This window comes from Chiloscyllium plagiosum, chromosome 6 (assembly GCF_004010195.1).
Source record: "Chiloscyllium plagiosum isolate BGI_BamShark_2017 chromosome 6, ASM401019v2, whole genome shotgun sequence".
NCBI classification, from domain to species: domain Eukaryota; kingdom Metazoa; phylum Chordata; class Chondrichthyes; order Orectolobiformes; family Hemiscylliidae; genus Chiloscyllium; species Chiloscyllium plagiosum.
Window position 1 is genome coordinate 74,164,913 of NC_057715.1, and position 25,831 is coordinate 74,190,743.

Genomic DNA, 25,831 nt, shown 5'->3' on the forward strand with positions numbered 1-25,831 from the left:
GCACATTATGGTACTGTGAGAGGAAACCAATGCAGACACGGGAAGAATGTGTAAACTCCACAGAGACAATTGCCCAAGGATGGAACCAAACCCAGATCCTGCTGTGAGGCAGCAGTGCTAACCACTGAGCCTCTGTGCTGCCTCTTATTTGTCTAATCTTCCATTGGACTACAAATCTCTCCAAAGCTCTGAAACTAGATATGATAGCAATAGTTAAATTGCAAAATTGAATGAGAGGAAGTAATTAAGGGTGGAGAGTGGCGGCAGAAGCCAAGAAAAGAAATGAATTAGAATATTAGGTTGTGACAGCAATTGAAGTTAAAATGCATTTTAGTGAAAGGGAAGGTTAGATGAGAGTACTAAACTGATAGCTTTCTCTTGGTAATGTTTCTGTCCTTGCCTTTCCCTTTATGAGATCTGAATTTAATGAATAAACCACTACCTGAGGCATCAGGATTATACGTGCAGAGATAAGTCAAACCTCATAGATCTTTTGATAAGATCATACGGGAGTCAAGAATGTATGACATGATCTTAGGATATCGATGTAAGTGCTCAAAAGTGATTGTTACCTTAAAGGTAACAAACATGAGTAAATGCATGATGAAAAGTACACTGAAGAACATGTACACCTATTTGACAAAAGGATTAGCGTGGCCTGGAAGAGCACAAATGCAGAGTTTAAATGATAAGTCACTGACACATAATCCATAGAGAAAGTGACTTTAAAACAAAGAAAGTAGTATTCGTGAAAGAGAGGTTAAAAAAAATCAAAATAAAAGATCTGTTCGGCTGTTATTGTTAAAATGTTACAGAAATGAAGGAATGTGGACTCTGGGAGAAGTGATAGTGAGCTGAATGAAAGGTCTCATCAGATGACAAGCAGATACCCCGATAAAAAAGGAGAAGCAAAAGCAAAAGGGCAAAGCCTGATGAACACATTGTAAGTTCTTGGACCTTTGTTGTTTGATACCATATACAATGCAGCTAGGTGGGATATTGCATATGGAGGCAGTTAGCACTCAATGATCATTCATAGAATTGGCAAGGAAGGAAGTTGTAGAAGACATACTGAATACGTTTCCTCAAAATGGATACAGATGAAGAGAGCTGGAGAAATTTTTGAGTCCATGTATGATGTTATTTTACTGTTACCAAGTGAGATGTTCTGTGAATAGAGAACTGGGGATAAAAGAGAAACTAAATTAAGGAGCAAAAATATAAATTTATACTATTCAGGGGTTACAGAATTCCAATATATTGAATTTTAGGGCAAGGTATGCAATTAGATCCAACTGAAAAAAAATGTAAAAAATTTGAGCAGATCATTACACTCCAAGATCAAACACGACCTCAGACCCGGTTATTGGCGGACGAACTGCCTCAGCCAATAATACGAGCAGTAATGAAGGAAACACAAATTGCGGAAGAGGCAAAGGAGATAATCCATCAATGGATTAAACACACCAAAACAATCAGAACTCATGCCGACTAGGCAAATGAGGTGTTGCGTGACCCTGGGTTTTGGAGTAAATTTTGCAGTTGGGGAATCTAATGTCCAATAATCCATGGGTGAGAATATTATCTCATGTGGTTGTAATGCTGATCCTCTGTACACTTGTAATTGAAATACTCATGTGTTTCAGCTCAGAAAGTAGAAAAATTAAATCACACGAAAGTTAGAAGTTGAAGCTCTAATGAAACTGAAGGGATACTTGTTATTATAAAAGGGACTGTGTCAATCAAATAGTTAGACATTTTTAAAATGTTTTATACAAATATTTATCCATACCGTGGAAGTAACACACTGATCAAGTGTCGATGGCAATCCCATGAGCAGTTAGCAGAATGAAGGGAAAATGGTGATCCCAAGATCGATATCTTTGGATCAAGAGAGGGGAGATGTTGGCCAGAAGCTGCTCACACATAACAAGAGCAAGCTTGTGAACTGAAGTTAGCCAAGCCCCAGCCATTGGCTGGGCTGGCTTGAAGCAGATCAGCTCTGAGGATGACATAAGTTGCAAGTCCTTCTTTGGAGGAAGAATAATGAGGTAGTCTGAAAGGTGTCCTTGGGGTGAGCCTACAGTGGAAAGACACCAGCTGTCAGATGAGCAAAGAACCAAGAAGAGTTAGCACTGTTACCTCACAGCGCCAGAGACCTGAGTTCAATTCCCGACTCAGGCGACTGACTGTGTGGAGTTTGCACATTCTCCCCGTGTCTGCGTGGGTTTCCTCCGGGTGCTCCGGTTTCCTCCCACAATCCAAAGATGTGCAGGTCAGGTGAATTGGCCTGTAGTGTTAGGTAAAGGGGTAAATGTAGGGGAATGGGTGGGTTGCACTTTGGTGGGTCGGTGTGGACTTGTTGGGCCGAAGGGCCTGTTTCCACACTGTCAGTAATCTAATCTAAACAAGACACCACAGTTCAGGAAGATAAAAAGGATCAAGGATGAAGGATTTTGGTATGTCATCAGCAAAAACCCCAGAGAGCAAACTTTGCAAAGTTGTGGACCCCACACTTGAAAGTGTGGAGAGGACCCCAAGATTTGGGAGAAATCACTTGGCCAGCATGAGCTTCTATTAGAGCCATAGAGTCATACGGCATGGAAATAAACTTTCAGTCCAACCAGTCCATGTTGAATATAATCCCAAACTAAATAGTCCCACCTACCTGCTATTCTTGGGCATTAACCATTATTTTTGTTGATTGTTTAGGGAATCTCAAACTCAGTGGGTGTGTGCTTGAACTTTTGCCTTGTATGAATTGCTGCCTGCTGTTAACCTGTTCTCCCAACACACCCCATCATTCTCCCGCCTCCAACACACCCCATCCACGTGGACACCCATGCTGGCCTGCTACCCACCCTTGACCTCAGAGATTACAGCTTTTGAGGTCTTGCTTTTTCAATCTGCTATATAGCTCCCTAAGTTCTTGTTACAGGACCTCTTCCCTCCTACTACCTCTGTCGCCATTACCAATGTGAACCACCTCTGACTGTTCACCTTCCCTCTTCAGATTGCTCTGCAGTGATTCAGTGACATCCTTGAGTCTGACCACAAGGAAGACAAGTCACCATCCTGGAGTGACACCTGTGTCTACAGAAATACCTGTAAGTGCCCCTCATGACTAAAATTTCCACCATTATTGTTCTCTCTCTCTTTTTGATCCCCCACCTTGTGCAGCTGAGTTCTGGCTGCACTCCCCAGAGGAACCACCACTCCCACTGTTTTCCAACACAGAAAATTGCTTCTTGAGCAAGATGCACTCTGGGGGCTTTCCTGAATCACTGATGACCTCCCTTTTTCTGATTGTCACTGTCAGTCAGAAACACTCCCTTAAGCCGTCAGATGACCACATCCAAGCTCTGAAGCTCTATTCTCAAGCTGATCAAACCAATACTACTTTCTGCAGTGATAGTGACTGAAGACCCGGAACTTTGCCCTCTCTTCATCCGCTGACTGAGAAAGGAAGGCCCTTGATGGTCCAGCAGTCTATACTCCCAGAAGGTGAGTGCGTTTATTTGCCATGTGCAGGTCCAACAATATTGCCACAGTTTATTTTACAGTGAAACAGAATATTTATTTACAGTAAAATTATTTCTTTGCAATATGTACAAATGTAACTAAAATTGCTTTTATGAATTGGAGGCTTTGGATGAAAACAACCAGTTTTATGAAAAGGTGTATGTTTTTGGATCAGTTTCTGTTGCAAAGATGAAGATCTGGAGGAGATCAATTCTTGTTACTATGTCCACAATCTGGAGGAAATTACTGCAGATACAAAATTGAGGATCTGGGGAGATCACTTGCTGTCGTGGTTGTGGGTATGTTCGCCAAGCTGGGAAATTGATTTGCAGACATTTCATCCCCTGTCTGAGTGACATCTTCAGTGCTGTGGAACCTCCTGTGAAGTGCTGCTGTACTGTGTCTTCTGGAATTTATTTGGTTCTGTCTCTGCTGCTTCCGGTTGCTCGTTGTAATGGCTGGTCGATTGGGTCTAGATGGATGTGCTTGTTGACGGAGTCCGTGGCTGAGTGCCATGCTTCCAGAAATTCTCTGGCTGTCCTGTGTTTAGCTTGTCCTATGATCGTTATGTTGTCCCAGTCAAATTTGTGGTCCTTGTCATCTGTGTGTATGGCTACTAGAGACAGCTGGTTGTGGTGCTTAGTGGCTTGTTGGTGTTCACAGATGTGGATTGTTAGTTGTCTGCCTGTTTGCCCTATATTGTGTTTCATGCAGTCTTTGCATGGAATCCTGTAAATTACATTCATCATGCACATCTTAAATGAATCTACCGTGCCTGCCTCTACCACCCTGCTGGCAAAGCGTTCCAAATGCCCACCACCCTCTGTATGAAGTACTTGCCCTGTGTATCCCTCTTAAACTTGCCACCTCTCACCTTGAAAGCATGACCTCTCGTTATAGAATCCTTCACCCTGGGAAAAAGCTTGTCTCTATCCACCCTGTCTATACCCTTCATGATTTTGTAAACCTCAGTTCAGGTCCCCCCTCAATCTCCTTTTTTCTAATGAAATTAAACCGAACCTACTCAACCTCTCTTCATAGCTAGCACCTTCCATACCAGGCAACATCCTCATAAACCTTCTCTGCACCCTCTCCAAAGCGCCCACATCCTTTTGGTAATGTGGCGATCAGAACTGTACGCAGTATTCTAAATGCAGCCAAACCAATGTTTTGTACAATTTTAACATGACTTGCCAGCTCTCATACTCAATACCTCTTCCAATGAAGGCAAGTATACTATATGCCTTCTTGACCATTCTATCCAGCTGTGCAGCAACCTTCAGGATACAATGGACCTGCACTCCCAGATCTCTCTGCCCATCAACTTTTCCCAAGGCTCTTCCGTTCATTGTATAATTCGCTCTAGAATTAGTCTTCCCTAAATGCATCACTTCACATTTGTCTGGATTGAAAACCATTTGTCACTTTTCTGCCCAACTCTCCAGTCTATCTATATCCTCCTGTATTCTGACAGTCCCTTATGCTTTTTGCTACTCCACCAATCTTCATGTCATCTGCAAACTTGCTGATCATACCAACAGTGCCCTCTCCCAGATCATTTGTGTATATTGCAAACAACAGTGGTCCCAACACTGACCCCTGTGGAACACCACTGGTCACCTTTCTCCATTTCGAGAAACTCCCTTCAACTACTACTCTGTCTCCTGTTGCTCAACCAGTTCTTTACCCACCTAGCTAGAACACTCTGCACACCATGTGACTTCACTTTCTCCATTAGTCTACTATGGGGAACCTTATCAAATGCCTTACTAAAGTCCATGTATATGACATCAACAGCCCTTCCTTCATCTATCAACTTGGTCACTTCTTCGAAGAACTCTATTAAGTTAGTAAGGCACGATCTCCCCCGCACAAAACCATGTTGCCTATCACTGGTAAGCCCATTCTTTTCTAAATATAAATAGATCCTATCCCTCAGTACCCTTTCCAGCTACTTCACCACTGACGTCAGGCTCTCTGGTCTGTAGTTACCCGGAATATCCCTACTACCCTTCTTGTACAGGGGCACAACATGAGCAACCTTGCAGTCCTCCAGCACCTCATCTGTATTCAAGGATGCCACAAAGATATCTGTCAGGGCCCCAGCTATTTCCTCTCTCGCTTTCCTCAGCAACCTGGGCCCCAGCTATTTCCTCTCTCGCTTTCCTCAGCAACCTGGGATAGATCCCATCTGGTCCTGGGGATTTGTCCACCTTAATAACCTCTAGCCTACCCAACACATCTTCCCTACTTATGTCAATGTGATCCCGACTAATTAAACTTCTATCTCTAATCTCAACATTCATGTTCCTCTCCTCAGTGAGCACTGATGCAAAGTAATCATTCAGAATCTCATCCAGGGAAATTGAAAGTGTGAAGATTGAATGAAGATATATGCAAGAAAATGGAAGAGATATAAGGATTTGGCAGAAAACACAGTAGGAGTAAATTGGGCATGAGTCCAATGAGTTAAATGTAGGTATACTAGAAACCTCAGAGGCACGCGATGAGATTTTAGGACACAGAAAGGAGTTGATATGATGGAGGTTGGGGTTAAACAAAGGATTAGGAAAAAAGAAGCTTGCACTTGTAATGCAGCTTTCATGACCTCAATCATATAAAGTGTGCTAGCTCATAAATTACTGTAAAAGCATAGTGGTGTCATTATGCCATTGCACAGCCACAGCAGCTTAACAGTTCAGGCTGTTTCCACTCCTGTGAAACACCAAAAAACCACACTAGGTCAAATGAACCCAACATCAAATATTCTGAAATTCAAATAAAAATAGAAAATTTTCACAAGTCTGGTAGCAACTGCAGATTGGGAATAAAGAGAGTTCATGTTTCAGGTAAGTGATCTGATGAAACGTTCTGATTTATTTTTTAGTGTTGGTGTTAACATGGTATAAGGATGTGAAATAGGCCAGAGTCAATGAAATACTTTTGGGGCTGGATGTGATATCATAGAACCTTTGTCCAGGAAATCACATTTAATTGGGTGTTGGAATGGAGTAAATAGTCTGTGCAAGATGGAATAATGTATTTGTCTGCATGCCCATTTGTGTTCTGTATGAAAGACTTTGTATTGCTCACCAGAATGGACTTCCTAGGATACTAATAGCATAGCAGTGGCTGAATTAAGACCATAACACAGGAGCAGAAGTGAGGCTATTTAGCCCACTGAGTATGCTTTGCCATTAAATCATGGCTGATAAGTTTCTCAAACCCATTTTCCAACTTTCTCCCTGTAACCCTTGATCCTCTTGACAATCAAGGACCTACCTGTCTCCATCTTAAAGATACTCAATGACCTGCCTTCTGAGGCAGTGAGTTCCATAGATTCACTACTCTGGCTGAAGACATTTTCCCTCATCTCAGTTCTAAAAGGTCTTCCCTTTACTCTCAAGCTTTGCCCTCAGGTCCTAGCCTCTCCTACCAATGGAAACAACATCCACTGTGTCCAGGCCATTCAGTATTCCGTAAGTTTCAATTAGATATCCCCTCAGCCTTCAAAGCTCCATCGAGTATAGACCCAGAGTCCTCAAAGGTTCCTCATATGTTAAGCTTTTCATTCCTGGGAAGTCATGAACATCCTCTGAATGTGCTCCAGGGCTAGTATATCCTTCCTGAAATATGGGGGCTAAAACTGCACACAATAGTCCAAATGTGGCCTGATCAGACCCTGAAGTGCATCCCTGCTTTTATGGTCAAGTAATCTCAAAATAAATGCCAACATTTCATTTGTCTTCCTAACTACTGACTTATCTGCAAATTTACCTTGAGAGAATCCTGGACTAGAACTCCCAAGTCTCTTTGCACTGCAGACTTTTGCATTTTCTCCCCATTTAGAAAATATTCCATGCTTCTATTCTTTTTACTAAAGTGCATGACCTCACACTTTCCCAAGTTGTACTCCATCTGCTACTTCTTTGCCCATTCTCCTAACCTGTCCAAATCCCTCTGCAGCCTCCTCAAGACTATCTCTCCCTCTGTCTCTTTGTTTCAATGACAAATTTAGCCAGAATGACCTCAGCTCCTTCATCTACATCATTAACATATAAAGGGAAAGATTATGTATCCCAAAACTGACCCTTGTGGAACACCACTTTGTCACCAGCTGCCATCCTGAGAAAGACCCTTTTATGCTGAAAGTGTGTTGCTGGAAAAGCACAGCAGGTCAGGCAGCATCCAAGGAACAGGAGAATTGACATTTCAGGCATAAGCCCTTCTTCAGGAAGAAGGGCTTATGCCAGAAACGTCGATTCGCTTGTTCCTTGGATGCTGCCTGACCTGCTGCGCTTTTCCAGCAACACATTTTCAGCTCTGATCTCCAGCATCTGCAGTCCTTACTTTCTCCTCAAAGACCCTTTTATACCCACTCTCTGCTTACTGCCAGATAGCGAATCTTCCATCAATGCAAGCACCTTGCCGCCATAGGCCCTTATCTTACTCAGCAGCCTCCTGTGTGGCACCTTGTCAGAGGCCTTCTTGAAGTCCAGATAGATGACATCCATTAGCTCTCCTTGGTCTAATTTGTTTGTTACTTCTGGATGTAGGTTTGGTCGCTGAGCTGGCAAGTTCATTTTCAGACATTTCATCACCATACTAGTGAGCCTCTGAACAAAGCACTGCTGATGATTCCTGCTTTCTATTTATATGTTTGAATTTCTTTGGGTTGGTGATGTCATTTCCTATCATGATATCATTTCCTGTTCTTTTTCTCAGGGGTGGTAAATGGGCTCCAAGTCAATGTGTTTGTTGATAGAGTTCTGGTTGGAATGCCATGCTTCTACAAATTCTCATGTGTGTCTCTGTTTGCTTGTCCTAGGATGGATGTATTGTCCTAGTTGAAGTGGTGTCCTTCCTTATCTGTATGTAAGGATTGTAATGAGAGAGAGTCAGGTTGTTTGTGGCTAGTTGATGTTCATGTATCCCGTTGGTTAGTATTCTGCCTGTTTGTCCAACATAGTGTTTGTTACAGTTCTTGCATGGTATTTTGTAAATGACATTAGTTTTGCTTGTTGTCTGTATAGGGTCTTTCAAGTTCATTATCTGCTGTTTTGGTGTGTTGGTGGATTTGTGGGCTACTGTGATGCCAAGAGGTCTGAGTAGTCTGGCAGTCATTGTTACTTCCTCAAATAATTCTAACAGATTTGTTAGGCATGACCTCTCTTTGATGAAACCATGCTGACTTTGCCCTATTTTGCCATACACTTCCAAGTATTTTTGGAAGGAAACTACAGGGGATAGACACATTTGAAATGTGGAGCTTATTCAAGGAATAGCTACTGTGGGCCCTTGATAAGAATATACTTATCATGCAGGGAGGTAGTTGTCGTGAGAGGGATCCATGGTTTACAAAAGAAGTTGAAGCTCTTGTCAAGAGAAAGAAGCTGGTTCATGTGCGGATGAGGCATGAAGGCTCAGTTAGGGGGCTTGAGAGTTATAGTTAGCCGGACAAGATCTAAAGAGAGGGCTAAGAAGATCCAGGAGGGGACATGAGAAGTTGTTGACAGATAGGATCAAGGAAAGTCCTAAGGCCTTCTGCAGGTGTATCAGGAACGAAAGAATGACTAGAGTAAGATTAGGGCCAATCAAAGACAGCAGTGGGAAGGGCTGAGGGAACTGAGGCTGTTCTTGTTGGAGAGAAGAAGGTTGAGAGGTGATTTAATTGAGACATACAGGATAATCAGAGGGTTAGATAAGGTGGACAGTGAGAGCCTTTTTCCTCGGATGGTGAAGGCTAACACAAGGGGACATACCTTTAAGTTGAGCGATGATAGATTTAGGACAGATATCACGGGTGGTTTCTCTACTCAGAGAATAGTAGGGGTGTGGAATGGCCTGCCTGCGACAGTAGTAGACTCGCCGACATTAAGGGCATTTAATTGGGCATTGGACATACATATGGATAATAATGGAACGGTGTAGGTTAAATGGCATCAGATTAATTTCACAAGTCTGTGCAACATTGAAGGCCGAAGGGCCTGTACTGCACTGTAACATTCTATGTTCTATGTTCTATGATGTGTATCGGGTCTTTTGTCCTGATGAATTGTTGTCTGAGTGTGGCTGTTGGTTTATGGGTTGTCATAAATCCCAGTGATCAGAGAAGGCTGGTTGTCAGTTCCGAGATGTTTTTTATGTAAGGTAGCGTGGTTAGTGAGTCAGGTCGTGGCATGTCCTCATCACGTTGTTTGTCTGTTAGGCATCTGCGGATGAAGTTGCAGGGATATCCTGGTGGAGACTCTGTGCTCTTTTTCTTTCCTTCAGGAGTCCTGCAGTGTGTTGTAGCCCTTCTGAACAAGGTCCTAATGCAGCTTCTCTTGTGTGTTTTTGGGTGGTTGCTGTTGTAATTCAGACCTGGTTGGTATGTGTGGCTTTCCTGTACACATTTGTGGTGCATTCTCTGTTCTGTGTTCTTTGTACCATCACACCCAGGAATGGGAGTTGATTGTTGGCTTCCTCCCCTCTTGAAAATCTGATCCCTGAGAGTGTGGTGTTATTGATCCAGTGTGTGTTGTTGATTTCTGTTCTCTTAATGCCGTCTACGTATCTGATCCAGAGTTGAGGTTGGATTTGTGGTCGGGCTGTTTGTTCCAACCTTTGCATCACTGCTTCTGCTGTGAGTCCAGAGATGGTTTAGGCAATAGTTGTTCCATTGATCTGTTATTATATTTGGTTGTTGAATGTGAAGTGTGTTGTCAAGCTCAGGTCTAGTAGTTTGAGCATGCAGTCCTTGTTGATAGTTCCCCGTCATCTTGTCTGTTCTGCTTGTTCAAGAGGTTGGCTATTGTCTGTCTGGCTAGAGTTTTGTCAATTGAAGTGAATAGTGCCGTTACATCAAATGAGATCGTTGCTTTGTCCTTGTCTATGTTTATGTTCTTGATGTCATCTAGGAATTCTTGTGAAGATTGTATGGAGTGAGTGGATCCGCTAATAAGATGTTTTAGTTTTTGTTGGAGTTCTTTTGCCAGTTTACGCAATGGCGTTCCTGGCAGTGCCACAATGGGTCTAAATGGTGATCTGGTTTGTATACTTCGGGCACTGCGTAAAATCTGGGAGTGTTGTTGCTTTCTGGGTGAACTGTAAAGGTGACACTGATGGATATCTTCTCCTTAGACAGCACCTTCCAAAATCACAACTTCTACCATCCAGAGGGACAAGGGCAGCAGATACCCGGGAACAGCATGTACCTCTCTTAGGCAAGCACAATCCTGGCTTGGAAATAATTGCTATGTTTTCAGTATTGCTTGGTCAAAATAGTGGAACTCTGTTCCTGATGGGATTATGGGCGGCACGGTGGCACAGTGGTTAGCACTGTTGCCTCACAGCGCCAGAGACCTGGGTTCAATTCCCACCTCAGGCGATTGACTGTGTGGAGTTTGCACATTCTCCCCGTGTCTGCGTGGGTTTCCTCCGGGTGCTCCGGTTTCCTCCCACAGTTCAAAGATGTGCAGGTCAGGTGAATTGGCCATGCTAAATTGCCTGTAGTGTTAGGTAAGGGTAAATGTAGAGGTATGGGTGGATTATGCTTCGGCGGGTCGGTGTGGACTTGTTGGGCCGAAGGGCCTGTTTCCACACTGTAATGTAATGTAATGTAATGTAATGTAATCTAATCTTACCAGTGGACTACAGGAGTTCAAGAAGGCAGTTCACTACCATATTCTCAAGGGCAATAGGGATGGGCAATAAATGCTTGACAAACCAGTGATGCCCACATCCCAGACTGAAAATTCTGTAATGAATGTCTCATCCTAAGCCTCCATAAGTTTCTATGTCATCTAATAAGGCATAGAACTTGATGATAGCATGTGCTGTCCGATGGAACATCCTCTACTTAGTTGCAGCTCGAACACTCAAAAAGTTTGACTCTTTGCATGAAAAAGTAGCCAATTTAATTGGTACTCCCATCTGTAACTGAAACATTATCTCTGTTCGTCATTGGCGGCAGTATACTATATCTACAAGATACTGAACCAACTCACCAAGCTTGCCCCTTACAGATAACTGCATGACTTCTAACAACTTGCTCAAGGAGAGCAGGTCATGTTTTGTTAAATTTCTTTGCCATTTACACTTTCCTAACATAAATGTTAGAAACGAAAATCGCTTCTCAATAATCGCTCTAGACAAATTCAGGAAAACAAAGTTTTATTAGCAAGTCTGCAGAGTTGGGCACTCTTCTGAGAAAAAGCGCGCTGAGGCCCACAAAGTCTCCCATTATATACAGCACAAGTCCCTCCTCTCCTTGGCTCCAACAAGCCATGAGGTTCACATTCTTAAAAACATCATTATTTTTGTCACAAAGTCTGCAACAAAAGGCTCCAGAGTCTCCAAAGTTTGTTGTTTTTCTCACCCTGTAGTCTTATCAGTCAAAGGCTTTAATCTGAAACAGATGTCTCAAGTCGTTCCCCCATCCTGGAGTCTTATCAGTCAAGGACTCATCCTTCCCTGCCTGTGTTAGTGGCTTCATCAATCAAGAGCCTGCTTGTTTTTACTCTGTTCACAAATTGTCAGCATTCTGCACAATTTAAACTATTCTACTTTTGAGTATATAAAATGGTTGTTAGAAAAGAAACAAAAGTTTTGTCTTTTATTATAGATCAGTCTGTGGTCCAGGCACATCTTAAAGTTTAAACCGAAATTACCTCTCACAATAAACATCGCTGTTCCTTCATGATTGCTGCGTCAAGGTCCTGAATTGTGGGAGAATTATCCTTACACACAGAGTACAATTAGCTCTTGAAGAGTGCTCACAACTACCAATTCATGGTCACTTAGCAATGCTTGTTTTTGAAAAAGTTGAAAGGCTAATAGGCAAAAATGTAGAACCAGATATATTATATTCCTGCATTTACTTTGTGATTTGAAAGTAAGCAGCTTTTGAATAGATCTCCTGTCCGTATTACAGTGTTGCAATGTTAACATTGTTCATATTTGTGTCTTTCAGACTTATATTAAATACGTTGATGACAATATATTGATGAATTAGCTTCAAGTATTGAAGTAAAAACAAAGCGCTGGACAAACTCAATAAGTCTGGCAGCATTTTTCGTGGAGAGAGAAACAGCTAACGTTTCAGGTCCAATGACTTTTGCTTCGCAGCTCAGCTACCAGACCTGCTGGGTCTCTCCAGCACTCTTTTTATTTCGATCCTCCAGAACCTGCATTATTTTGCTTTTATTCACCTTGTGTTGACCCTGTCCCTCCAGGACTACAATTCCCAGGAGACCTTGCTCCCGCCACCGCTCGCGGCCCCACCTCCCATTAAAGCTGGCCGTGATTGGGCGGCGAGGCAGCTCGCCTCTGATTGGGTCGGTGGTCCTGCTCAAGGTGAAGGTGGTCGTTTGTGTGATGGCGGGGGTGGTTCGTTTCGTGCTGGCGGCCAACGGGCGGCTTCAGCGGGGCGACGTCGTGCTCCGGCTGCTGGTGAGGAATCAGAGGCGGGTTGTGTAAGGGAGGGGGGCGATCGCGGTGAGGGCTGTAGGTCAGTGGACGGGAGATTGGGGGGTGTCCAGTCCCACGTTGAGCTCTAAGACACTGCGTTTTGGTGCAAGGCCTGTCAGTGTGGACATCACAGGGAACCCCGGGGGTGCGGGGGTCTCAACACAACAACATTGGCGTGTCACTCTGAGGCGGGAGGGAATGGGCACACCATATCGAGACCTGGAGAGGAGTTTCGTCGAGTTGAAAAACAAAAAATACCTGCAAACGTTTAAATCAGTGTCGGTGGATGGCTGGCTGATCAGCTTCTCACTCTTAAAAATAAAACGTCAAGGAATCGCAAGAAACATGTTCTGTTTTTTTTTAATTTCATTTCCCCCACAGCACCTGCCTAACAGCGGTAGTGCTTATTTTACTCCAGCACCCATGTGTGTGTGTGCAGGTGTAGGACACAGTGAAGAACAAGTGCGTATATCTTTATTTATGTTCCACCAACAGGAAGGAAGGAAACACCAGAGTGGCCACTGACCAGCAGTGCCCTTCTCATCAAAGGGTAATGCTGCGTGATCAAAATATAGTGAAGGGGAGGGAGGGCAGGGATTCCCCCTCAAAATAGAGTTGGAGGGGGAAATAAAACACTCCAATCCCTGAACAGTTGGTGGGCACCACGTGCTCTTTCTTCAAGGGCACCTGGGCTTGAACATAACCCTGGAAGAGGCAATTGGCCCTAACGACCCCCTCCACGGCCCGCTGCTTGGATCTGTTTATGGCCAGTTTGGCTGGGCTCAGGAGCAGACCCACAAGGCGGTCTGATCTATCCTCTGCACCGGGTGCCCAAAGATCAGGAGCGTGGGGCTGAAGTGCAACCAAAAACAGAGGAGAAGATTTTTAAGAAAATCAAAAAGGGAGTGCAAGCACCCACACCCATTATATACATGGTCCACGGCTTCCACAGCACACTGGGAGTCCATGAACCACCGCAATCAGTGGTTGCAGGGGACTGCTGTGTGAAGCACCCTCCACCCAGATCTCCGAGAGAAAGGTGGAGAACTCCTGCATAGAGAGCCCTCCACTGGGGATCCCCACCGCCCAGTAGAAAAATGTTCTGACATGCAGTTACCTCCTGACTTCACTATCATCTTTCCACAAACTATTTTTGACACGAGGAAGCCTGTCACTTTGGAGAGACTTCCATCAGTCTATCATCTCCCAGTTGTTTCAGAATTCTTTTGGATAATTCCATGCTGAGGGGTTTAGTTGGGGACAAAGTAACAGTTTACCTTTCAAATATGACACGGAAGAGTAACTGACTAAAAATGTAAAAAACAAACCTTTGCAGTGCAGCTGTTATATTAATACTGCCAATGTCACTGAACTTTACAGAAAGAAATGTCTGAAAATGGAAACGTAAGGATGCTGTGAGAGGCAAATAATTTTTGCTTTTCTATCAATGTTGTTTAATTTATCCATTCCTGAAGAAGGGCCTGTGCCCGAAACGTCGAATCATTCCTGAAGAAGGGCCTGTGCCCGAAACGTCGAACGTAAGGATGCTGTGAGAGGCAAATAATTTTTGCTTTTCTATCAATGTTGTTTAATTTATCCAAAGACATGTTAAGACATATTGTTTTTGATTTGTTTTCGACATTGTATGTTCTTTGTCATATTTTACCCAATTCATGGCAAATATTATGTAATTGATGCTTTGACATGCACTGATTTTTTGCTTATAATTTTCCACATGTTGTGGGAATGGGCATCTACTTCACATGATCAGCAAAAAGTGTCAGAGGGGTCACCTCGCTCGTACAAGCTTTAATAAACTCTAACTGTTTGCAGAAGTTAATGTGTGCAAATTGCATCTCGTATGTGAAACCTTGGGAAAAGCATGTGATGTGAAGTTTTTGACATATTATAAATGAGGTTTAGGTTTATGTCTGGAACAGAGGTCATATTACTTTGCAATGTAGATCAGAGTCCAAATATCTGACTAAACATGGTGAAGTAATAACCCATGGAATTGAGCAGGCAGGTCAATAATCAGAAATATTTGTCTTTCCACGTGCCAAACAAGTGTTTTCTAATCTCTTGTTTTATTTTGCACTTACAATTTTGGGATTTGAACTCATTCCTTTGTTAATATTCATTCTGAAGTTGCTAGCATCGAGCTGTTTTTACTTTCTCAGCATGAGAATGCACTAATCTTTTTGATACCAAATATTTTCATAATTGGCATCAAATATATTGTTTGGTGTTTACTTTTCTAAAAATTCTTCAAACTATTTTATAAATGAGAGTAACAATTTTTAGTTCTGAACACAAATCCACATGCTGACAGGCAAAAGTTCTATGGCCTAATTTGATATTGACTAATCAGAAAAAAATATATATTTAGAAGCAGTTGTCAGACTATTTTTCAAAACTTGATAATGATTTTGGATTAAGCAAAGAAGTTACATGTTTAACTTGATTTTGAAATCTGTCCTCATACTCAAAAGGTTAAGCTGGTAATGGTCACCAATTGCAGAGGTAGACTAAATATAAATAACCGTGTAATCTTTTGAACTTTGAGATACTGTCAATCCACCAGACTGAATAACACACAAGAGCTGGCCATCTGGCTCCCTTAGTCATTCAAAAAATATAATTGGCATATTTTAAATTGTAAGACTAAAATTAACTTTTTCTTTGATAGAATACATGAATGTTATTTGATGTTGCTGTACTGTTCTTATTATACTAGTATGTCATGTCACTTTCACCTTGTTTTCTTGAATGTGTTTTATTCCAGCTTGCAAAATGTAAGCATAGAGAATATTCATCTGGACCTGCATTAAATGTAAGTATGGTGTATTTTAGAACTTGTCATGATTAGTTTTGTTTGTGCCCATGAGTTTTATAGATTAAATTTACCAGAAATATACACTGTAGGCCACCATTTAAAATTAAATGTTCACAAACTGACAGCCAAAATGGAAGTGTGTTGACAGTCCCAAATAACTTGCATTATGACAGACAGAACTTGGACCTTGAAATCAGAGAGACTTTGCAAATATATTTGCACGTATGAACCATTTGAACTGCACTAGATCTGTTTACAGTTCAAAGTATGAAACACAGTTGTGAGGAGGCAACAGTTGAAAGAAGTGGATGTTCCTTTACAAGTGTCCATTGAGATGCAAAAGCCACTATCTGAGATTAACTTATTGCTTCAGTCTGAGATCAGGGGTCTGTTGCAATGACTGTTGGTTAATGAACTCTGCAATCTCAAGAGCTGAGAATTGCATTTTATTACACCGCAAGTTCCCAACCCTCAAAAATTGATGGATTCCTGAATTCTTTCTCCAGATGAACAATTGAATTTTTTGAAATTGAACATCTACATGACAAGTAGACACTGTAAGGTGCTGTAACAACTAACTCTTTTCAAGAGTCACTGGTGTCATACTGCATTTAAATTTGTGCTGGATCATGCTGTGTCTTTTCTTTGGAACTTGGAATCAATATTCTTCAGTGTTGATACTTGAACCACAACCAACCTCTTAGTTTGGAACTTGGAAATAAGAAATTGCAAAGAGTTGGTACTGGATTGGAGGAATAGAAGACTAGGGAATCTAAGTTGAATTTTGGTGGGGTAGGGGTGGTTTGGAGAGAGGGGAAATGAGGAAGAGAGAATGGGGGCCTGGTAGGTGAATGAATAGAGAGGTAGACTGGGCATTGGTGGTTGGTGGGACAAAATGTGAGGCTCGTGAATGATATTTGGGTGGAGAGGAGACGAGGACCAAGGAGAAAAACAACAGACACTGTTGAGAGAATTGAGAATAGACAATTGAGGCAGTCGACTTTCAAAAAGGGAGATTTGGATAATGCAGCTTGGTGTAGGGAGAATGAGTTTTGAGCTTGGCAGTTTGGAGGAGGAAGAGAGGGAGACTAAGGAATGCCAGTTTGGGAGACGAAGAGCGAGATTAGGGAATGGCAGCTCAAGAATGGAAGAGAAGGGCAGTAGGGAAATGCAAGTTGAGGTCAAGGTGACGGCTAGGGGAGGGAGAGTGGGGAATTGTAGCCTGGTGGAGAAAGAGGTAGAGATGAAGGAATGGTGGCTCAGGAGAGGAACTGTAAAGAATAGAAGAGTGGGAGATTGCAGAATTGGGTTTTGTTTGTGTGAGGTATTTGGAGACTGAGGATGCAGAGCTGTGGAATGGCGATTTTTATTCATTGGATATAACATCAGTAGTGTGGAAAGTATTTGCTGCCCATCTATAACTGTCCTTGAGAAGGTGGTAGTGAGCCATTTTCACTGAGACCACTGTTGTAGTCTATCTGGTGTAGGTAGGTACATGTATAGTGCTGTTAGAAAGATTTTTCAGAATTTTCACCCAGCAACAGTGAACATATAGTAGTTATAGTTCCAAATCACCCTAATCTGGACTGGATGAGGAACACACAGGTGGTGATGTATCCATCCATCCAATGGCCTCAATCTTCTAGGAGGAATGGTTTGTTTAGGGAGATGTGGGTACTGCAGATTCTGGAGATTAGAGTCAAGATTGGAGTGGTGCTGAAAAAGCACAGCAGCTCAGGCAGTATCTGAGGAGCAGGAACAATTGGTGTTTCTGGCACAAGCCATTCCTGATGAACGGAATAGTTTGTTTGGCAGGCACTGCTGTAAAAGAATTGTTGAGTTGGTGTCTTACATTTTCTAGATGGTACACACTGCTGTCATTGTGTGTCATTGTTGGAAGGGATGGATTTTTAATGTGGTGGATAGGTTGCCAATTTTATGGTCCTGGATGAGGTTTGATGGATTTGCTTTGATCCTATCAAGCAGAGAATGTTTCAGTCATCTGACTTGTGTCTTATAAAATGTTGATAGATTTTGTGGAGTCGGGAGGTGAGTTACTTGCATCAGAATTTCCAGCCTTTGACCTGCTTTTGTAGCCACAATTTATATGTTTGGTCTAGTTGAATTTCAACTGAATTGTCACACTTAGGATGTTGTTGGTTGGGATTCGACAATCTTAATGCCAATGATTGTCCAGAGAGAAGGTTAGGTGTAGGTGGGCACAGACTTATCAGTGCCTTTGGAGTTATAAACATTTGTGTTCTGGAACGAGGATCCCCATATCTAATCTAAAGATGGAGTGAATCATTAATGAAGTGGCTGAGGATTATTTTAGCCAGGACTGTACTGAGAGGGTCCACTGCAGTGATGTGGAACTGAAGATTGGTCTCCGAACAGGCATAACAATCTCCCTTCCTGTTAGGTGCAACTCCAACAGGTGGAGAGTTTTCTCTTGGTTCCAACTGACTTCAGTTTAGACTTTTAGTCTTCAGACTTGCTAGGGCTCCTTGATATCATGCTCTTTCCGTGCTGTCTTGATGTCAAGGGAGTAGGTCTCACATTGCCTTTTGAATTCCGCTCTTTTGTCAATGTTTGGATTTAGGCAGTAGTGCGATCAGAAGCTGAGTGGTTCTGGCAGAGTATTATTGAACAGCTTATTGCTGAGTAGGTCACTTAGTCATAAAGGTATACATCACAGAAACAGACCCTTCAGTCCAACTCATTATGCTGACCAGATATCCTAAATTAAAATAGTTCCATTTGTCAGCATTTAGCCACTTGTTTCTCTCAACACTTCCTATTCATATGCCCATCCAGGTGCCTTTTAAATGTTGTAATTGTACCTGCCTCCACCACTTCCTCTGGCAGCTCATTCCATATAAGCACCACACTCTGCGTGAAAAAAGTGCCCCTTAGGTCCCTTTTAAATCTTCCCCTCTCACCTTAACCCATGCCTGCTAGTTTTGGATTTTTTGTCTATTCGCCCTATCCATGCCCCTCATGATTCTATAAACCTCTATAAAATCGCCCCAACTTATTGAATGTCTCCCTATAGCTGAAAGCCTGCAACCCCAGCAACATCCTTGTTAATCTTTTCTGCACCCTGTCAAGTTTAACAATATCTTTCCTATAGCAGTGAGACTAAAATTGAACACAGTATTCCAAAAGTGGCCTAAACAATGACTGCATGTAACATCTCAACTCCTGTACAGATAGTTCTTCTATAATGTGATATTTGTATTCTTGTGCAACCTTGTGTTATAGAGAAATGATGCTTTTGAAAATACTTAGTGTTGGCGATGTAATCGTGTTATAGCCAATACACGTTTTAAAAGTTTGTGCTTTAGAAACAATGTCTCCACTTCAAATTATAGTGCATTTGTGTTAATGAAATGTGCTTTATAGCAGAACGACCTGTACTCAGTGCACTGTTGCTATCACTCTAGATTGCAAACCCGCCTTTGTTACCGTGTCTATCTGTAACTTCACCTTCAAGGGTACTGTTGACAAAACTTCCATCACTTAGATAATGGCTGAAAGTAGACTGACTCACTAATTTGCATTGTCCCATATCTTGCAGGAAGGTTACTGCTGAGTGATTTTTTTTACGTTGTTGTACAGATGCCAGTGTTGCAGCTGTAGTAGAAAAGTTTGCTAGAGGCCAATTATATACCTGTTCTGCAAGTGTATTAATGTCTTGTAATTTAATCCAGTTTCCAGTGTTGTCTACCTCTACCTCTTGCCATTTGACAGCATCTGCAAACTTAGAAATTGTATTTTTATTCCAAATTCTAAATTGATGTCCATTATCTTCTACTCTGAATAGGTTCCCTTTCCCCAATATACTGTTGTCTTAAAGGCACTGAGTTGCACATTTGGCTACTTTTTTTATATGGTACTTGATCAAAGATTTTGGAAAGCAAGAAAAATTAGATTTAATGCATTATTCATATTCAATGTAAATTTCTGATATTAATAAAGTACTTTCTAATATACATAATTAAAGTCTATCTCATTTAGAATTTTAGTTACAAACAAGCATCCATTTTAATGTCAGAATTTAATATTTTTGAACAATAGGAAGTGGTCATTGCAAGTGCCGCCAGAACCCCTGTTGGTTCATTTAAAGGATGTCTTTCCTCATTAACGGCCACACAGCTTGGTTCAATTTCGATAAGAACTGCCATTGAACGAGCAGGTATGAGTGTATTTTCTGTTCTTTGCTGATGTAAAAACATTTCCTTAGCTTTAGTTACTTTTTTCATAAAATAATGCTACTAAGTAAAACTGAAAATATATTCGTTGAAGTAAATTGCTAAGATAAAATAATGACAAACTGGAAGAACAAATTTTAAATGTATTGTTTTTTAAAAAATGTGTTAAATGTAATAAGTATTAGTTTGTTAGAGATGAATTAAACTGTTATTTTTATCATCTGTCCATGGACAGATTTAAAAGTATTTTTTGGAACAGGCTGTCGCAGATTTCCACCAAATCTTCAGTGAAGTCCAACATTTAAGTGATTCACGACAAATTCTCTTCAAGGTTAAATCAAAAACGTGATTTATCCATTCATTCAAACCTTTGGGATGATTGATGCAACACAAATAATATTCTGTCCAAGGAGGATTTTAAAAAGTTTACACTTAAGAATAACTTAGCAAAAATATGGATATTAATTTATATTATTGTTGAAGTCCAAATTGTTAAGGTCCATGGGGTGTAACAAAATTTCTTCATAATTAATGATGATACAGTAAGTCTGATTTCCACGATTTTATTTTTCCCAGAGCAGCAATGTTTTGAGGAACTTTACTTGGGCTTGAGGCTGGCTTATTGTTATCCTGGAGTCTGGCAGTTCTGTTATCACCTTATTAGATTCTTACTAGACTAAAGGAAAGCTGGTCTAGAAATTACATTTTCAGAGACTAGAAGAAATTAGCTTCATGATGGACACATTAAGCAATTCAACTTATCAATTAGTTTCTATTCCTTGATCAACGATCCATTATTCATCTCAAGTTAAATGAGGCTGTTAGCTCCTCTACAAGGTTAGAGGTTTGATGACCCTCCTTTTGTTATCAGGACGTCCTGTAAAGGCCAACTTTTCACTTTTTTTCTGATTATTGACTACATGTGTAAAGGATGAAAAGATGTGCTAAGAGAGTGGTATTAAAGCTCAATCCTGATAATTGCTGATGTAACTTTACAGAATTGCAATGCCAACTTGCAACTTGTTCTATGACATTTTACAAAAAAAACCCCTTTCAAAATAACTTGCAACCTTTTTCCAGGTTTGTGGATTTGAGGAGTTACTAAATATTCCTTGCTGTAGATCACTATCTGGTATGATTGCAGACTCTGAATAATTTTTTAAAGCGTGTCACTTTTTATTCAAGCAAAAAGGCAGAGGATTTTGGCAAGGTCACGTTGTGCAAGAGAAAACAAGTTGTTTGCGAGCTGAATAGGATTTTTTCATTGCTATTTCTGAAATTCTTTACCTAATGTGTGTTCATGATATCTGTTGGTGACCTTGTTTATTTTACAAATTGTAACAGAACCCCAAGACATACTAAGCATAACAAGAAACATGTATAAAACCTTTAATAATTTCTTGGCAAAAGCAACATTATGCTGACATTTGGAGAAACCTTGTACTGATTTTCAACAAATTTTTGGTTAATGAATATACGATATAAATTAATTACATTGGGTCAGTTCAATATCACTTCAGTACCCATGTGGCTTTTTAAGTGTTCGTATGGTGTGACCCTGGTGCCTATGTGTTGTTTTGTTTTAAAAGTACACCTATCCATTTTGTTTTAAAGGTGAGCAAGTGCATAAAACATTGCTTTATTCTACAGAATATAAGTACTGATTTGTAGAATTGGAGTACCAGAGAGTTGTTGGAAATGATTCATCTAATGTTTTTCTCTCATCTTTGTATGTTTGGCTTCCACTTGACCTTTCTACATTTGCATAACAAAAAGAATCGTGAGATGAATCAGAATCTCATTCATCTAATAAAGTACATTTGGACTGTTTGTCTACTGCAATAACATTAATTCATATCTCTGTAGACCAGATGATCGGAAGAGTTCAAACATTTAAAATGTTAGAATACATATTTAACTGATTGAATTCTTCCTATCATTTGGTCTGCAGAGATATGAATTAAAGTTACTGCAGTTTATTTTGTATAAATATTTAAGTTAGTTGATTATTTGTGTGCAGCAAAATCTGATGCAGAGGATTAATATATTGGTTTAATTGACAGGGATTCCTCCAGAGGAAGTGAATGAAGTGTACATGGGCAATGTTTTACAGGCTGGGGAAGGCCAAGCTCCTGCTAGACAATCTGCCCTTGGTGCAGGTAGTATATAGCTCATATATCTGCGTAGAATAAAAATATAGAGCAGATTTTGTACTGTGTTATAAATGAAACACTGGCTATAACTGTCTTAAGTTTTAGAAAATGACATAATTCTAAAAGTTCTGGATGAGTTTTGATTGTTTGAACATTTATTTCTCTTGATTTAGGCTTGCCAGTCTCTACACCTGCAACAACTGTCAACAAAGTTTGTGCCTCTGGAATGAAATCAATCATGCTGGCAGCACAATGTCTTATGTGTGGGCATCAGGTATTTTTGTTTAGTGAAGATGTGTGAATTTATTTGTTGTTTTCTGATTGCAATATGGTTAATCTGGTTTTGTCACAGAGACGTAAGTTTGCAGATGACACCAAAATTGGAGGTGTAGTGGACAGCGAAGATTACAACAGGATCTTGATCAGATGGGCCAATGGGCTGAGAAGTGGGGCAGATGGAGTTTAATTCAGATAAATGTGAGGTGCTGCATTTTGGGAAAGCAAATCTTAGCAGGACTTACATACCTTAATGGTAAGGTCCTAGGGAGTGTTGCTGAACAAAGAAACCCTGGAGTACAGGTTCATAGCTCCTTGAAAGTGGAGTCGCAGAAAGGATAGTGAAGAAGGCGTTTGATATGCTTTCCTTTATTCGTCAGAGTATTGAGTACAGGAGTTGGGAGGTCATGTTGCAGCTGTACAGGACATTGGTTAGGCCACTATTGGAATATCGCGTGCAATTCTGGTCTCCTTCCTATCGGAAAGATGTTGTGAAACTTGAAAGGGTTCAGAAAAGATTTACAAGTATGTTGCCAGGATTGAAGGATTTGAGCTATAGGGAGAGGCTGAACAGGCTGGGGCTGTTTTCCTTGGAGCGTTGGAGGCTGAGGGGTGACCTTATAGAGGTTTACAAAATTATGAGGGGCATGGATAGGACAAATAGGCAAAAGTCTTTTCCCTGGGTCAGGGAGTCCAGAATTAGGGGGCATAAGTTTAGGGTGAGAGGGGAAAGATATAAAAGAGACCTACCGGGCAACGTTTTCACGCAGAGGGTGGTACGTGTATGGAATGAGCTGCCAGAGGAAGTGGTGGAGGCTGGTACAATTGCAACATTTAAGAGCATTTGGATGGGTATATGAATAGGAAGGGTTTGTAAGGATATGGGCTGGGTGCTGGCAGGTGGGACTAGATTGGCTTGGGATATCTGGTCGGCATGGACAGGTTGGACCGAAGGGTCTGTTTCCATGCTGTACATCTCTATGACTCTAATTGTTCTTAATCTACTTGTTTCCAAGTTGAAAAGCTTGTAAAAGTTTATTGATGGGGAGATAGGAAAGACAGGACTCAAAATAAACATTACAGTTTATATTGCTTAGGAAAGATAGTGAGAAAAGCTGCACTCCCTCGGGATAATGAAATGTCACTAGAAATAAAGGTCACTGCTATTTGCAAGACAGAAACAAAATCCACATGGAATAAGATAAGATAGCAAATTATCAATAGTCCAGTAGATCTTGGCTACAAGCTGCTGATGAGATACGGGGCAAGAAATATACAGACAAATTAGGGAATCCAGCATAAATCGTAGAATAATGGTTGTGGGATTTTAGACTATCCTGATATTAGTTGGAAAAAAGAGCCAAGTTTTGTGATATACACAAATGATCTGGAAGAAGGTATAAGTGGTCTGATTAGCAAATTTGCAGGTGACACTAAGATTAGTGGAGTAGCAGATAGTGAAGGGTCTGTCAAGAGAATGCAGTAGAATATGGATAGATTGGCGAACTGGGTAGAGAAATGGCAGATGGAGTTCAATTTGGGCAAATGCGGGGTGATGCATTTTGAAAGGTCTGATTCAAGAGCGAACTATACGGTAAATGGAAAAGCCCTGGGAAAAATTGATGTACACAGAGATCTGGGTGTTTCAGGTCTGTTATACCCTGAAAGTGGCAACGCAGATCGATTAGAGTGGTCATGAAGGCATACGGCATATTTTCCTTCATAGGACGGGGTACTGAGTACAAGAGTTGGCAAGTCATATTACAGTTGTATACGACTTGGGTTTGGTCACATTTAGAATACTGCGTACAGTTCTGGTCACCACATTACCAAAAGGGTGTGGATGCTTTGGAAAGGGTGCAGGGGAGGTTCACCAGGATGTTGCCTGGTATGGAGGGCGCAAGCTATGAAGAGAGGTTGAGTAGATTAGGATTATTTTCATTAAAAAGACAGAGTTTGAGGAGGGTCCTGATTGGGGTCTACAAAATTGTGAGAGGTTTAAACAGGATAGATCGCAAAAAGCTTTCTCCCAGAGTGGGGGACTCAATTACTAGGGGCCACGAGTTCAAGGTGAGAGGGAAAAAGTTTAAAGGAGATATGCATGGAAAGTTCTTTTATGCAAAGGGTGGTGGGTGCCTGGAATGCACTATAGCATGGTGGGCACTATAGCATGTTTAAAGATCTATCTAGATAGATATATGAATGGGCAAGGAGCAGAGGGATACAGATCCTTAGAAAATAGGTGACAGGTTTCGATAGAAGATCTGCATCTGTGCAGGCATGGGGGTGCAGAAGGGCCTGTTCCTGTGCTGTAGTTTTCTTTGTTCTTTCTAGGGGATAAGGGTTTGAAGTTTCCACCATTTGTTTAGGAGTCTTTCTGACCCAGTAAATACAAGTCCCAATGAGAAGTGGGTTCCTCAAATGAACCAGTGGAGAAGTAAAAGTTGAGGAATATCAAAACATTATTAACAACATATAATACTCAAAATTATTATTCATTCATGGGAAGTGGGGAATCACTGACAATGCCAGCATTTCTACTCATCCCTAATTGCTCTTTAAAATGTGGTGGTGTGCCACCTTTATGAATGGCTGCAGGTAGGTACGCTTGCTGTGCTGTTTGGAAGTGAGTTCTAGGATTTTGATCCAGCAGCTTTGAAGGAATGGTGCTATAATTCCAAGTCAGATGGAGAGTAGCTTGGAAGGGAACCTGTGGAAGGTGCTGTTCCCATACTTCTACATCCCTTGTTCTTTTTAGAGGTGGAGGATTTGGGCTTAGAAAGTTTTGCTGAAGGAGCCTTGGCAATTTGCTGTACTGTGTTTTGCTCATAGAACATTTCTCTGTTCATGTGCGTCCATGATAAAGGAAATCGCTGTTTCTGGTGATGGATGGGGTACTGATTGAGTGGACTGTTTTGATCTTGATAATGTCTAGCTTCTTGTTTATTGCTGAAGTACATTAATCCAGGTGATTGGAGAGTATTTCGTCACACCCTTACTTGACTTATACCCTGTAGTTGGTGGATTGACTTTCAGAAGTCAGATGGTGTGTTACTCCCTGCAGGTTTCCCTTGATGCCACTGTAACTATATGGCAGGTCCAGATAGGTCTCTGGTCTGTGGTGAGGTTGATATTGATGGTGAGCAGTGGTAATACTGTAAATGTAAAGGTCATGTTCTGTCATGTTGGAGATTATTATTGCCTGGCATGTGTGCTATGCATGTTAGTACCCATATATCAGCTCCAACCATACGGAATTCCCCATATTGGGCTGCTTCAGTGGGTGTTAATAGAGAAGGTTATTTGTAATATGCAAACCAGGTTAATAGATTGTAAAAAAGCTCAGAAGACAGCGAAGAGTCAGCCAAATTGTAGTAGGT

General features: G+C 41.3%; 1 protein-coding gene across 1 annotated transcript in view; it reads left to right on the forward strand.

Annotated features, from left to right (window-relative positions):
* The first annotated feature begins 12,820 nt into the window (after positions 1 to 12,820).
* The window catches only part of acat1 (acetyl-CoA acetyltransferase 1), a 32,146-nt gene continuing 19,135 nt past the window's right edge, over positions 12,821 to 25,831 (forward strand). The window contains exons 1-5 of the mRNA XM_043691845.1: positions 12,821 to 12,954; positions 15,758 to 15,805; positions 19,889 to 20,006; positions 22,086 to 22,181; positions 22,349 to 22,449. Of these exons, the coding sequence (XP_043547780.1) occupies positions 12,880 to 12,954; positions 15,758 to 15,805; positions 19,889 to 20,006; positions 22,086 to 22,181; positions 22,349 to 22,449 (438 nt within the window). The 5' untranslated portion in view covers positions 12,821 to 12,879. The remainder of the gene's footprint in view (positions 12,955 to 15,757; positions 15,806 to 19,888; positions 20,007 to 22,085; positions 22,182 to 22,348; positions 22,450 to 25,831) is intronic.